The following is a 15,425-nucleotide window of genomic DNA, read 5'->3' as shown; positions in this document are numbered from 1 at the left end:
CAGCTTATCTATGAACAAATGCTGTTTTCATGTCAAATTTGGTGGCTGGCAGCTTATAGTCAGGTGTGCTGTATTGTCCAAAATTTATTGTCAATTATTTAGAGCGCAAGGAAAATGTGGGTTTTTTTTGTAATTTAAAAAAAATCAGTAGGACCTGGCATTCTCATATGTGGACATCACTTTTTGTGTAATATAAGCTATAATAATAACCCCTTAACGGCAGTATTTTAAAAATTAAGTTTAAAAAATTGTGTTTTTTGCTTTCAAGTAAATGCTAGCTCAAACTGACCAAATCGATTTAAAGTCATAAAATAATGAACACATTATAACAGTATAAAAGAAATGATAAAATACACATAATTTCACGTATGATGCAAATTAATTGAGGGTGCATTTATCTGGAGTTTGACTTATTTTGCACCAGTAGGCATCAAGGGGTTAACATTTAGTATACCAGTATATAGTATAACATTTAGTATGCAATTTATACTCTGTAGCGATTTATGTGTGAAATTATTAACACATTATTATAATCTCGTTTCACATATTTTCACACTAAGATGCAAGAGGGCGCTCAAGGACTTGTTTTTCAAAATTGGCGGTAACTTATAAAAACAACTAAGAAGAACTGAGCAAAATGGCACTGAACAGAAAATCATATTCTGAATACAAGCTGCAAGTTGTGAAATATGCAGCCGAAAATAGTAATCGAGCAGTAAAAGTTTGGAGTTCGCGAGAAACTTGAGTGAGTGAAATGCGGGGGTTACGCTTATTGAAATGGGAAAAAAAAACTAAAAAAGCAATTAGTTTGGTCTGTTCTTGGTGTTGGATTTTCTCAAATAAATCCCCCCCAAAAATTTGATTTATATTCAGGTGCAACTTATGTCTTGTTCCTTTTCATTGCGCTTTTTTGGCTGGTGCAACTTAACAATCAGAAAAATACGGTACTAGTGTGGCCTACATGACCCAAAATGACTGAGGTTTTGATTACAATGGAATTTTTTGTCATTATTAATCATTGTTTTTTCATTTGATTTAATATATCATTGTTTTATGCATAAGTAAGAATTAAGAAAAACTAAATTACCACTCAAAACTTTATTTCATATTATTTAACTGCCATTGACCGGGCTGGACATCCAGTCCATTTTGACTGGAAGCTACAATAAATGTTCTTCGAATAATTTCATGTAACTATGGACTCCCATCTATTCCTAGGTGTGTACGAGTATGTTCCCGTGGACTCTGGTGACGGCATGAGGCTGCAGATCAACGCTCAGAACTGCGTACACTGTAAAACGTGTGATATCAAGGACCCTAGCCAGAACATCAACTGGGTGGTCCCGGAGGGCGGAGGCGGACCGGCCTACAACGGAATGTAGACAAATGGCTGTCCACCATTTGAGGAAAATACGGTAAACTTGAGTAGGTGTTCAGGGCTTCTCTTCAGAAATGACGTGCCTATCATTGCTGTTATACAGTCAAAACTTTGGATGGTTTCATATTCGGTAGCAAAAGAAAACTTGCCTGGTCTTGTATATGTAATAATTATCAACACAAATTATGTTTATAGAGCCTGGATTTTTATTAATTTATGATGCGACGCTACTGCTGCCCAAAAAAAAAAAAGTGAGACTTGAACAAGTCATTTGCATAAAGTGCCCTTCAAGTACATAAACTAAGGACTTCAGCAAGCTCTTTTGATAAGTTAACATTTATTCCAGGTACATTTTACTGTACTGTACATAATGTCACATCAGTGAATAAAACTATATGACTGTTCTGCACTCGTATTTGTTGCGGTCAAGGACACGGCTACAAAACAGCGATAGTGTTCAGTGTAGAAAAACAACTTCAAGATGAGGTCTGTCACGTGACAAGTCAGGCAAACATTTTGGCGTAGATTTTCTTCTCTCTTTCCTTTTCCTGCTGGACTTGGAGTTGTACGCGCTTCATCTCGTTGCTGATGGCTGCCAGAAAAAGAACGCATATCAGCACTTGAGTGTAATTATACACATTCCCTGCCTTGCTCTTGTGGGGCATTGAATATGATGTGAAATCTTCATAAAAGGGGCCTGAATTATTGCAGTATAGTTCAATAATTGTACATGAGATGTGCACAGACCATTGAATAGCTTCATATGGTACAGTGCCTTGCAAAAGTATTCGGCCCCCTTGAATCTTGCAACCTTTCGCCACATTTCAGGCTTCAAACATAAAGATATGAAATTTAATTTTTTTTGTCAAGAATCAACAACAAGTGGGACACAATCGTGAAGTGGAACAACATTTATTGGATAATTTAAACTTTTCTAACAAATAAAAAACTGAAAAGTGGGGCGTGCAATATTATTCGGCCCCTTTACTTTCAGTGCAGCAAACTCACTCCAGAAGTTCAGTGAGGATCTCTGAATGATCCAATGTTGTCCTAAATGACCGATGATGATAAATAGAATCCACCTGTGTGTAATCAAGTCTCCGTATAAATGCACCTGCTCTGTGATAGTCTCAGGGTTCTGTTAAAAGTGCAGAGAGCATTATGAAAACCAAGGAACACACCAGGCAGGTCCGAGATACTGTTGTGGAGAAGTTTAAAGCTGGATTTGGATACAAAAAGATTTCCCAAGCTTTAAACATCTCAAGGAGCACTGTGCAAGCCATCATATTGAAATGGAAGGAGCATCAGACCACTGCAAATCTACCAAGACCCAGCCGTCCTTCCAAACTTTCTTCTCAAACAAGGAGAAAACTGATCAGAGATGCAGCCAAGAGGCCCATGATCACTCTGGATGAACTGCAGAGATCTACAGCTGAGGTGGGAGAGTCTGTCCATAGGACAACAATCAGTTGTACACTGCACAAACCTGGCCTTTATGAAAGAGTGGCAAGAAGAAAGCCATTTCTCAAAGATATCCATAAAAAGTCCCGTTTAAAGTTTGCCACAAGCCACCTGGGAGACACACCAAACATGTGGAAGAAGGTGCTCTGGTCAGATGAAACCAAAATTGAACTTTTTGGCCACAATGCAAAACGATATGTTTGGCGTAAAAGCAACACAGCTCATCACCCTGAACACACCATCCCCACTGTCAAACATGGTGGTGGCAGCATCATGGTTTGGGCCTGCTTTTCTTCAGCAGGGACAGGGAAGATGGTTAAAATTGACGGGAAGATGGATGCAGCCAAATACAGGAACATTCTGGAAGAAAACCTGTTGGTATCTGCACAAGACCTGAGACTGGGACGGAGATTTATCTTCCAACAGGACAATGATCCAAAACATAAAGCCAAATCTACAATGGAATGGTTCAAAAATAAACGTATCCAGGTGTTAGAATGGCCAAGTCAAAGTCCAGACCTGAATCCAATCGAGAATCTGTGGAAAGAGCTGAAGACTGCTGTTCACAAACACTCTCCATCCAACCTCACTGAGCTCGAGCTGTTTTGCAAGGAAGAATGGGCAAGAATGTCAGTCTCTCGATGTGCAAAACTGATAGAAACATACCCCAAGCGACTTGCAGCTGTAATTGGAGCAAAAGGTGGCGCTACAAAGTATTAACGCAAGGGGGCCGAATAATATTGCACGCCCCACTTTTCAGTTTTTTATTTGTTAAAAAAGTTTAAATTATCCAATAAATTTTGTTCCACTTCACGATTGTGTCCCACTTGTTGTTGATTCTTGACAAAAAATTACAATTTTATATCTTTATGTTTGAAGCTTGAAATGTGGCGAAAGGTTGCAAGGTTCAAGGGGGCCGAATACTTTTGCAAGGCACTGTATGTTGGGAGTGCACTTAGTGGACCACTTAGCGTGTGGTAAATATGGTACATTTAGTTGCACCGACCATTAAAAGTCTTTTTAAATAAAGGCACCTTTATTTGCAGTTCCTCAAAATGAAGAAAAAAAATAAAAGAAATCACCTTTGTCCTCTGGAGCTATTCCTTGAGCTGTCTTCAGATCAGTCTGGAAATAAAATTGAATTAGAACTTTGTTAATGGCTAAGTTTTGTTGAAGTACGCCAGAAGAAAAAGGTTACCATGGCTTGACTGAACTCCTTGAGACCCTGCCAGGCCTGAGCCCTGCGGAAAAGAGCCTTGGTGTTGCTGTTGTCCAGCTCCAGAGCCTACCAAATTGCACACAAGTGAGCACAATCTTTGTATAATAGCGCTACCTAGTGGACGAATGTCTATACTGGACCTCATTGCAGCTGTCCATAGCCTCCTGCCACATTTGCAGCTTTAACTTGCAGGCGGCAGTGTTGAGGTAGCAGCTGAGCACGGCGGGCTCCAGCTTCTTTTGCGCCGGAGACTCCTCGCCCTCATTCTCTTCCAAAACTTCACCGCACACCTCTAAATACCTGCGGAGTTACGCGTACAGTAGACAACATGGTGCCTTCGATTCACATTAACCTATAATTGCTTTGTAGTCGGCGTTCAACCTAAGAGCTTTGCTATATTTGTTCACAGCGGCGTTCCAATCTTGACTCTTAAAAAGGTTGTTTCCAATCTTCTTAATGTCCTCAGCTACAAACAAAACTTTGTCCACCTGGATGAAAAAAAAATGTTTGAGAGGGAAATTGAATTAAGGAAGTGAAACGTTTTGTTTTAGGAAGATAATGGATACATTGTTAAAAGGCGGAAAACACTCAGCTGACTTGAAGTTCCGCTCTGAGACCCCCAATTTGGCCAAATTTCAATATTGTCTGATATGTACGTGTGATACATCATTGGAAAGCTTAAAATCTCAATTTTATGTGGGAGGAAAATTTTTGAACAGGACGGCGTTTAAAAAAAATAAATACAATTTTGAAACAGCAAATCCCTATTAAGTGAGAACACGCGAGAACAATTACAGACGCCATGACTTTAACGAGACAATTATCGCGTACTTACTTTGTTTCGATACAAAAACTCCATGTAGCATGTATCACTGAGTGTCAAGACACAGCTGTGAATGGCCACAGCTGGATTTTTGGGGGATTTTAGGAGTGAAACATGGTAATTAACAAGGGTCGGAATGCATAAATCACAGACATCAAGGAGTGGTCGAGATGTTCTTTTTCATATATTTACCCTTTTAAAACTTTTTTTCAATTTTTCTTTGTTTGGATCCATTATTTATCATCTAACATTGAGGAAAATGTGACAGTAACAAAAAAATACAATTAAGCAGTAGTTATACAGGTAGATATCCGTGACTGATTTACAGACACAATTTTTTTCATTGTAATGTAATTTGTTTTTTGTAAAAGTTTAAAATTATTAATAATTTTAATTAATTATAATTATAATAATAATAATTTTTTAAAGTCGTGTTTTTTTGTCTTTTTTTTTTTTTTACGAAATATTAATGATTCCACGCTAAAAAGTACTGACATTTTGAAAAATAAATATAATTACCTTCTTTTTATGGCTGGATTGAAACAAAAGCGGTTGCGCGACGTCTGTAAACGGGGGTTTCCAGGGTAAAACGGACATTAAAAATAGTTTGGGGGTTTCATGCGCCATGAATCTGCTATGGCAGCATATTGACATATTGTTCTATCAAACACAACAGTTCTTTTGGCTTAAAATACAGCAGTTTATTTTAAAGAGGGGTGCTAGAGCAGAAAAACTGCTTTTTCAACGTTGTCTGTGTTTTCCGCCAAAAATACAAAGTATCATAATTGTGCCTGTCCATGAAACCATCGGTAAAATCATAATTTCGCTAAATTCGTGTCGAATTTCCTTCTGCGCATTTACCCATCCGATGACTATCCTGATATCCTTCCTCATTATCCAATCAACAAAGGTCCAAAGAAAGAAAAAAAAAATTTTGGGACAAGAAAGGTCAAAATATTACAATAGAAAAGTTGTCATACATTGTTGTAATATGAGAGAAAAGTCGTCAAATTACAAGATTAAATTCATAGTAATTCGAGATTAAAGTCCTAATATTATGAGATTAAAATCGCTTATTTTAAAGTTTCATGAACCCAAAGTTGTTTGGTTTCAGGGGCTAAGACCTGTACCAATGTAAGGTTCTTATCAAAACAAAACTACTTTGAGCGTAATATTAGGAGGGGAAAAAAGTAAGAATATTAGACTAAAGTAGTTATATTACTTATATTTACATTACTTGAAGCATAAGTTGTTGGGGGTACGTGAACTTCCAATTTGTGGCGACAAAAGTGTGTGAACAGAAAACTGCATTCAGAAACGGGCGAAGGGCGTCTGGTCTGAATGTAGCTTAACACAACAAATATGTAATTATCCCATTGAGGTGAATAAATGTAATCAAAATATTTTTTCAATTTACATGTTTAAGAAAAATCAAAAATATACTTGCTTAATATTTTGAATTTGACACATTTGAATATGACACAAAATAGTGTTGGTGTTTTGTCAACATACATCTTTGAAGTTGACATCAGAGTCCTCTGGGAAGTCGTGATGGACATCGCCCGTCCCGTCGCTCGGGGCGGCACCCCAGCTGTCGCCATCCTTGTGCTCGCCGCAGTCGGCGATCACGCAAGGCTGCAAGGAGAAGCGTCGACTCAAAAGGTTGCTTTTCAGGATCTTTTGCCATATTCTTCACTTTCTCTGTTTACCTTGACGGGATTGTCGTCGTTGGTGTCGACGGCCTCCAGCATTTTGACTACGCCCATTCCCTTCAGCACCTGGCCGAAGACCACGTGCTTGCCGTCAAGGTGCGGCGTGGGCACTGTGGTGATGAAGAACTGCGAGCCGTTGGTGTTGGGCCCGGCGTTGGCCATGCTCAGCAGGCCCACTTGGTCATGCTGGTAACAAAATCCCAAATTTGGAAAAGTTTGTATTTTTTAAAAATGTCTTTTAATAACTGGATTTAAAAATATCCTTTACTTTTGTGACTAAAATAATTGGATACACTTGTTACATTTTCACAAAAAATATCACAAAAGAATTCATGACATTGTGGTTGTAAGAGGAAATCTTAATTTTTCACACATATACCATATTTTTATTGTATTGTTTATTGTATTTTCATAAATAAGGCGAACCTGATAAGGCAAAGTAGTGCGTCAATGTACAGGTTTGTCATGTAGATTTTAAAATTGGAATCATTGTTTATTTTTCTGTTCAATTTATGGGTTTGCTAAATGATGACTGTGTCTTGAGCACTTTACTGGAACAGTAGAATACATTTATGCGCCACTAAAATAGGGTGGAGATCAAAAAGCACAACTATAATTTTATATTAATCGCAATTCAAATCATCTATAAAATATGCCATATTTTTCTGTAAATTATTGTTGGAATGGAAAGATAAAACAAGACGGATATATACATTCAACATACTGTACATAAGTACTGTATTTGTTTATTATAACAAAAAATCAACAAGATGGCATTAATATTATTAACATTATGTTAAAACGATCCATGGATAGAAAGACTTGTAGTTCTTAAAAGATAAAGGTTAGTTCAAGTTACAGAAATTTTATATTAAAACCCCTCTTAATGTTTTTGTTTTAATAAAATTTGTAAAATTTTCAAACAAAAAAATTAACTAGTGGCTCGCCATTGTTTATGTCAATAATTATTACACAATGCTCATGGATGGTGCTGAACCCCATAAAATCAGTCGCACCCAAGTGCCAGCAGAGGGCGAAAAAACACCAAAAAAGACAAGTAACAAATGGACATGACACTGTCGTTTTAATCTGTTTGTGCGGGGCATGTGCGTTAATTGCGTCAAATATTTTAACGTGATTAACGCAATAATTTTGACAGCTCATATATATATACATATATATACACACACAGTATAATGTGTATTTGTAAAATACAGGAGTTCAAATGCATTTTATAGTCCCAATGTCTTTCTTTCTTTTTTTTTTTTAACAATAAAGCTGGAAAATGCAGCATATTTTTTGTGCACTGTGCTAAAAGTAATGTGTAAAAAACATTTGAATTGAGCAATCCATTTGTATACCAAGTTTTATTACAATGTTATGATTTTTTAAAAATCAGAACAAGGCCACTAGTATATTTAGTCAGTTGTCGCAAACAAAGCATTTGTGTTTACAATTTTGACAGGTGATTGAATTCCATTTTACCTTGTAGTGGAAGTTCTCATCCTCAAACTTCTCGCCGTAGATGCTCTCGCCACCGGTACCGTTCTGGTTGGAGAAGTCTCCTCCCTGGATCATAAACTTCTTGATGACTGTGGAGAAAGTCAACAGATGATACAAAGATAAAAACACAATAATTCAAAAAATCACGGTAAATATACGTTAAGGATGCGTACTTCTGTGGAAAGGACATCCTTTAAAGTGTAGAGGTTTTCCGGTGGTCTTTCCCAGGCCTTTCTCTCCTGTACAGAGGGCTCGGAAGTTCTCCGCTGTCTTTGGAGTGATGTCTACGAACAGCTCCAATACTATTCGGCCGGCTAATAAAATAAACTCAGGTTAGACTTGACGCAACGGCTGAATGATATTGGAAAAAACTTGCATAGTGACATTTTGGGGGGTTTGTGATTTATTGCGATATATACCACAATATTAAAACTAGAGGAATTTTCACCAGATGACTTGAATAGCTCTATTTGGGAAGACTTTGGTTGACTAGGTAATTAATCTGTCAATTGGAGAAATCTGATTACGAACATTTAATGTTATGCAGAATAAATTTTTAGGAGATGTAAAACGTATGAAACAAGTGTATACTTGCAGTAACATTTATTTTTGCTTGCTAAAATTACACTTTCAATAGAGCATTAAATGCAAATACAAAGTAAAATTCCTGAGTGTTCAAAAAATGCAGAACTGCACTTTCATTTCACAAGAGCAATATTTGTATTTCAAAATAAAAAAAATCTGAGCTAGCTTTAAACAACATAAAGAAATAATAAATGAGGCTTGAAGTACAACAAAAGAACAATTGGCTAACTAGCACAGCAATTGTCCGCTAGCTTAAATGCTATAACATGCTAATATTTTGTTTACAACGCTCTTAACAAATCGTTCAAAAACACAAAAAACAGCTAAATACTAACTTTCAAAACAAACCATTACATCACTGTAAACGAATCCTCGAAGCAGCAAAATTTGATTCAAAGCGTTTTTCTAATCGAATTACCAGAGTTAATTGATTAATCGTTGCAGGACTAGTTGTCTCACCATGTTTTTACATTAGTGTTTGCATTCAGTATTTTATTAGATACTTTTTCCTGAGTTTACCCCTTGTTTTTCTCATTTATCCTTGAATTCTGAATTTTTTTCCTTTATATTCTTTTCACAATTTATCATATTCTTCATTATAAAAATGTTCTTAGTTTATGTAATTTTTCATTGTTGCATTATAGATGCTTCAATTTACTTTTTTAATTATTTACTTATTTAAGAACTGAAAGTGCAAACAATAGCAAAACCGCAAAAAACTTGCCGTTCGATGTTCACCCTAGCCTGTCAATGACGTGGCGTCTTTAAAGCACCATAAAAAAAAAAAAGAAGTATTTGACATAGAGCGCTGCCCTCAACATGACTCGGAAGTGTGGATTTAAACCTCACTCCAAGTTTTTATTTGGCACCGATCGACCATGGAAAACCGGAGATATGTTTTTCATTTTATAATAGCAACTATGAAGGAACTACTTTATACACTATTGTAACTAGGAACTATTTTCTCCACTAGAGCACTCATGTTCTTTGGACGAATAATGCTTCATTTCCGGGTTTTTTTCACCCCTCTATTGCCGGAATTCAATTTTTTTTTGTATTTCTTTGGCTAAATGTGGTTATGTAATGGTTTATTGTACAGTATCATTTTAACAAAAGTTCACATAAGTTTGTGCTGAGAGAAAAAAAATATCATTGTTCAAAAAAAAATTAAACAGTTACAATAAGGGTCATGTTTTTTTGCTCCCGATCCGATCCCGATCGTTTTAGTTTGAGTATCTGCCAATCCCGATATTTCTCGATCCGATTGTTTTTTTGTTTTTTTTTTTGCTCTCGATTCAAATCCAATCATTCCCGATAATTTTTCCCCGATCATATACATTTTGGCAATGCATTAAGAAAAAAATGAATAAAACTCGGACAAATATATACATTCAACATACATAAGTACTGTATTTGTTTATTATGACAATAAATCCTCAAGATGGCATTTACATTAACATTCTTTCTGTGAAAGTGATCCACGGATAGAAAGACTTGTAATTCTTCAAGGATAAATGTGACTTTCTATATTGTGACTAAATATTGCCATCTAGTGTATTTGTTGAGCTTTTCAGTAAATGATATAAATAGGTTAAACGGCGCCATTATAGATTGGACGCAACAATGCGTGAGTGGGTCGTGCAGTGCATGCATTAATTGCGTTAAATATTTTCACGTGATACTTTTTTTTTTTTTAATTAATTACCACCGTTATCGGGATAAATTTGATAGCCCTACTTTAAGCCAAAACTAAAGACTCTGGATGAGTGTAAGACATTTTGTCTGTAACGTTAAATACAAATAGAAAATGATTTAATTAAAAAAAGGGATGTCCGATATTTTTTTGCCGATTCCGATACTTTGAAAATGACGTGATCGGGACATCTTTAGTTCCAATGTTACTCATTGAGTTTTCTTTTCACTGGATACTGTTTTTACTTGTACCTTAATACATTTTTGGATGACTATTTTTACTCTTGCTTGAGTAATATTATTTTGAAGTAACGCACTCTTACTTCAGTAAATTTTTGGTTACTCTACCCACCTGTTTTTAATGATATTGCAAAATAAGTAATTTGCTGGCAAACTTATTTTGTGCTGCACAACTGATTTGCAGAAAAAAAAATCTTGCTTCGTTGAATCGTTGAACCCTCTGTATTAAAAACTATTATATGGCAATAATGTAGGGATAGCTTTGTTCAAATTTGCTCAAAAGATTTCTGAGGTATCGGATCGGGACACTGTACCGGCAGATTTTAAATCCGGTGACACTGACGCTCATAGAAAAATATGTGATAATTTCATCTTAATTTTGTAATAGGCGGAAACCAGCGGTTCATGTCAATCATAACTGAGCTGTTGATTTTTATAGATTTTTTTTTTAATACGAGGCCAATTTTTTTTATTGCAAGACTTGCATGGATCTCATTCGACGGTGTAATAGTATTACAACTGTTGAGTGTGTATTTAAGATGACAAAACGTGCAATTAATTCATGAGCATTACACATTTGGTGAATAAACACTTATAACGCACATGGCTCGTCCACGCATTTCTTGTAGTAATATTTACTGACATGAAGGCATATAGTTGCTCATGTAATTCGTTGAAACCAATAGAATAAAAATGATTTTGCTCGTTTCTACATTAACACTTAAATAAAGATATAAAGCAAGTTTAATTCCACGAGCAACGCTAGCCTCACGCTGCTAACGGCAGACTTCGATTTACAATTTTAAATGATTTTGATTTAATGTCTCCTTACCTCTAGCACCGCCGATGTCTACGTCAAAGAAAACTCGAGGGTTTTCTGAATTAGACGGCTTGTTGGTTGGCGCTGGGTGAGACATTTTGGAACACTTTTAAGGAGTCGTTAGCTTGCGCTAGCTTAGCCACAGGGTCGGCAACTAGCCGGTGCGACAGCGAAGAGGAAGGGTGTTGAATTACGCTGGAAATATAGATCCGGTATGGACCATCAAAATAAGAGCTGTATATAATTAGATGGGGCTTTTGCAAGGTGAAGGGCCCATAGAGTAAAATTATTTTTTTCTTATTATTTTTTTTTTTTAAGTTTCTTTATTTTATTTATTTATTTATTTTTGAATAGCATTTGTTCGTGTTCAGTCCAAACCGTTTGACCGACTGTCACCATTCAAATATCATAATGACCAGAATTTTCGCGCAGCGCAAGGAATTTTTCGAAACACCCCCCAAAAATTTTCCATTCGCCCGTGGACTCGGTACAAAAAAATTCAAAACGCTACTTGTTGCCAATTTTCGACCAAATCACATTAATTTTTTTATTTAGAAATTCTAAGACAGCAAGGGACATAAAAAGTTGTAACAGAATTTGCCAAAAACTTATGGTTCCCCTAAAATTCGCCAAAACTGTCCCACTCAATTCTAATGGGATACCATTGACAGCAAGGGTTTAGTCTCCATATTCTGGTGCGCCGTTTGTAAAGCAGCACATGCCTAAAATTACGACATTTTCTCACATTTAGCGCCACACAGTGTTGAAAACGTGGTGTGAAATTTTTAGTCACTTTTTTTTTTTTTTTTTTTGCACATTTACAACATTATTTAGCAACCCAAATATTCATTTTTAAATAAGTTTTGGATCTGAATGTCTAAATCCAGAACTAAATATTTAATTTAAATCTTAAATTTATATCCTATATCCTAAATGCTAAATATGGAAATGGTTGGAACTAAATATTTAGCTTAACTTGCAAATTTACATGACTGGGACCGGAAGTAACAAAATAAAAGCTGGAGCACACAAAGCACTCTTTAAATAGTTTCTCCTAAATATGTATTTTACCTACATATTCTTATTATCTTAATGACTCATGTCCAAGAGCAGACTGCCAATGTTGAGTAGGTTTTATTTTCAAGCAACGTAAGCAGACAGTCTGAGCTGCTCCAGCAGCTTATATTTTGTTACTTCCGGTCTCCCTCCATGTGCATTTGCATATTAAGCTAAATATTTAGTTCCGACTGTTTCCTGATTTAACATTTATGTGGTTCGATTCAAACTTTTGTTTTCAAAAACTACTAAAGTAACATTTTGAAAACTTTCAGAATAAGTGTCTGGATTTTATAAGCAATATAAATTGCAATATTTAAACACAAATTATATTAGCATACACAAGAAATACAAACTTGTTCATCATCTCTTAACTATCCTGGAAGTCAAAAAATAAATGGTTCTGCGCAGCCACGTAATGTTAAAAATGGTCGCGAGTACAGCGGTTCCAAAGTAATCATTACAAACTTTCGACAAAGAAAGGCATATTTACTTACAATTGATCATGTAGAAAAGTTCTCCTCAGACACATCCTGCCATGTGGCTGCCCACAACGCAACTGCACGCCGCTCTCTCACTGTTAAGGTCTTTGCCGTGTCTTTAAGCATTTATTTATGCTATATTCATGTTGCACATGCATGTTTATGATGTAACTTGTTTATTTAGCATCTTTAGATAACATTGAGAGTCCACCTGAAAAAGACTGCATATCCACCACCACAAAGGCTATGGTTATCAGGGTGAAAATTTTGACAACACGGCTGTGAACGCATTTTATCATTCTGTAGTGAGGGGAGGGGTCAAGCCATCAGCCAATCAAACTTGTGTTTGAGAGGGAAAAAAATGGAATAGACCCTACTCACGTGACGTCACAGCCACGCCCCCGCGCCATGTTGTCCGTATACTTGTCATGTTAATGAATTAGCGCTTCGTAAATTCCTCCTATTATGGCGTGTTTTTCTGCTCGTTAACATTAATAATCAAAATGGTGAAGTCGTGTGTGGCGGTCGGTTGCAAAAACAGAGAAGATAGACGGAGAGACTTGAAGTTTTACCGTATTCCGAGAGACCCGGAGAGGAGAGCGAGATTGACTGCTGCAATTCGACGAGAAAACTGGGCTCCAAACGACTACCACAGATTATGTAGTAGTCATTTTATATCTGGTAAGATGCATTTAATATATATTTAGAGGGTTTTGGGCTGACAACAACAATTAAGATCATTGCTAGGCTAATCGCCGACAACATACACTCAGACGTTGTGAATGAACTACCTGAAAATATATAAGGGGATAATAAGACAGTTGTCATACAATTAATTTACAATTTCACTATTGAGGTCAAAAGCCAAAAAATAAATTCAACTAGGGACAATCTGGAGTAGTGCTATCGCACTTCATATTTATTACATATTATATATGTATGTAGTGAGAGTGCTATCGCTTAACCATATAAACATTAAAAGCCCTAGCTCCATTGACAAATGACATGAAATACATTAGATTTAACAGTGGATGTTGGCAAGAACAGAAGATTTTGAATTGAAAATTTCGTAACTCACCTTCCCAAGCACAAGATTCCTGCCGAATTTTCGTGTCCGAGGACCTGTTTCACCCAACCAGCAACGTAGCATTTATAAGCCGCCAAGCTCTTAAAGTTTTTCAAACTTTCGTGAGAATAGGCTGATTTTGTGTGGACAAGATAGTTGTAAATATCAGGGTCAGGCAAAGACGGCGAAGACAGCGGGTCGAAAAACATCGATTTAGGCATCAAATATGGATCTGGCGAATGGATAAACTGAAGCTTTTCCACATAACGCCTTTTATGCAACGCATCCAATGAGTTTACGGCGTCAGATAACACCGGGGCTTCCATGAATTGCTCTATAACTTGCACGACTAATTGAAAACAATGAGAATAGGTCTAAAAAATACGGACAATATGGCGGCCGGTTACAGCGACACGTCATTTTGTGACGTAGGTGAGTAGGGTCTATAGCACCTTCAGCAAAGGAAAAGGGGTCCATGTAAGTCTGAACATATTGAAAGTACTGTAATTCACTTAATGGGAGGGTTAATTCTATTCTTACAACATGGGAAGACAAGCCAAATTACCTATATAATTGAAGTCATTATATAATGCAAATAAGGTTGCGTAAAAGTTGGTGGGGACAATTTGAGCATCCTGAAAAGTTGGTAGTGTTATGTCCTTACCGTCCCTATGCAAACCTACACCCTTGATTGACAGCCGTGTATGTCCAAATTTCCCATTTTCAGTGGAAGGAAAACATATACCTGTAGGTCCTTGTGATTTTTGGCCATTTACCATGACAGCCCATTGACATTAAACTGGCGCCCAAGCATAAGCGGAGTTTGAGGGGGGGCCCAGCCCCCCCCTCCAGTGGCCGAAAAGTGTCATTGCATGTAATTGACTTTCCTATGTATATATATAAAAGTTGTAAAGCAATAAAACAACAAAAATGAATGAAATCAACAAAATGATCAAAATGATTTTTCGAACAGATCGTGTAACGAGCACCTTAGATGGTCATTTGCTTTGCATATTATTTTTTAAAAAATGAAAAAGAAAAGAAAAGAAAGAAAATTAGGGCTGGACAATTTTATTTTTCAAATGATTTTTTTCTTTGTTTTAATTTTTATTTTTTTGATTGAAGCAACTTTTTTGGGGATTGAATGATTTAGACTAGGGTTGTTCCGATCATGTTTTTTTGCTCCCGATCCGATCCTGATCATTTTAGTTTGAGTATCTGCCTATCCCGATATTTCCCGATCCGATTGCTTTTTTTTTTTGCTCCCTCCCGATTCAATTCCAATCATTCCCGATAAATTTTCCCGATCATATACATTTTGGCAATGCATTGAGAAAAAAATGAATAAAACTTGGACGAATATATACATTCAACATACAGTACATAAG

The 15,425-nt window shown here is 36.4% G+C and overlaps 2 protein-coding genes across 2 annotated transcripts in view; one reads left to right on the top strand and one right to left on the bottom strand.

Moving 5' to 3' along the window:
- The window catches only part of etfdh (electron transfer flavoprotein dehydrogenase), a 30,444-nt gene extending 28,657 nt beyond the window's left edge, over nucleotides 1-1,787 (top strand). Inside the window, exon 13 of the mRNA XM_057850719.1 lies at nucleotides 1,219-1,787. Within this exon, the coding sequence (XP_057706702.1) occupies nucleotides 1,219-1,382 (164 nt within the window). The 3' untranslated portion in view covers nucleotides 1,383-1,787. The remainder of the gene's footprint in view (nucleotides 1-1,218) is intronic.
- On the bottom strand, nucleotides 1,209-11,634 carry ppid (peptidylprolyl isomerase D). The gene is made up of 10 exons (XM_057850720.1): nucleotides 11,446-11,634; nucleotides 8,270-8,410; nucleotides 8,079-8,185; nucleotides 6,591-6,779; nucleotides 6,394-6,516; nucleotides 4,440-4,546; nucleotides 4,199-4,358; nucleotides 4,038-4,124; nucleotides 3,922-3,964; nucleotides 1,209-1,970 (listed from the first exon to the last, which is right to left on the bottom strand). Exons 1-10 carry the CDS (start codon nucleotides 11,528-11,530, stop codon nucleotides 1,882-1,884), a joined length of 1,131 nt encoding a protein of 376 aa, XP_057706703.1. The 5' UTR covers nucleotides 11,531-11,634; the 3' UTR covers nucleotides 1,209-1,881.
- Between the last annotated feature and the right edge of the window lie 3,791 nt (nucleotides 11,635-15,425).

Source organism: Corythoichthys intestinalis, chromosome 11 (assembly GCF_030265065.1).
Source record: "Corythoichthys intestinalis isolate RoL2023-P3 chromosome 11, ASM3026506v1, whole genome shotgun sequence".
In the NCBI taxonomy this organism is placed as follows: Eukaryota; Metazoa; Chordata; class Actinopteri; order Syngnathiformes; family Syngnathidae; genus Corythoichthys; species Corythoichthys intestinalis.
This window is presented reverse-complemented; position numbering and strand designations above follow the sequence as displayed.

Excerpts from the sequence above, each read along its gene's own strand:
- ppid (XM_057850720.1), bottom strand. The coding sequence starts at position 11,530 with ATGTCTCACCCAGCGCCAACCAACAAGCCGTCTAATTCAGAAAACCCT. Across the intron at positions 8,411-11,445 it reads AGACATCGGCGGTGCTAGAG|CCGGCCGAATAGTATTGGAG; the intron begins GTAAGGAGACAT and ends TTATTTTATTAG. Across the intron at positions 6,780-8,078 it reads ATGAGAACTTCCACTACAAG|CATGACCAAGTGGGCCTGCT; the intron begins GTAAAATGGAAT and ends TTTTGTTACCAG.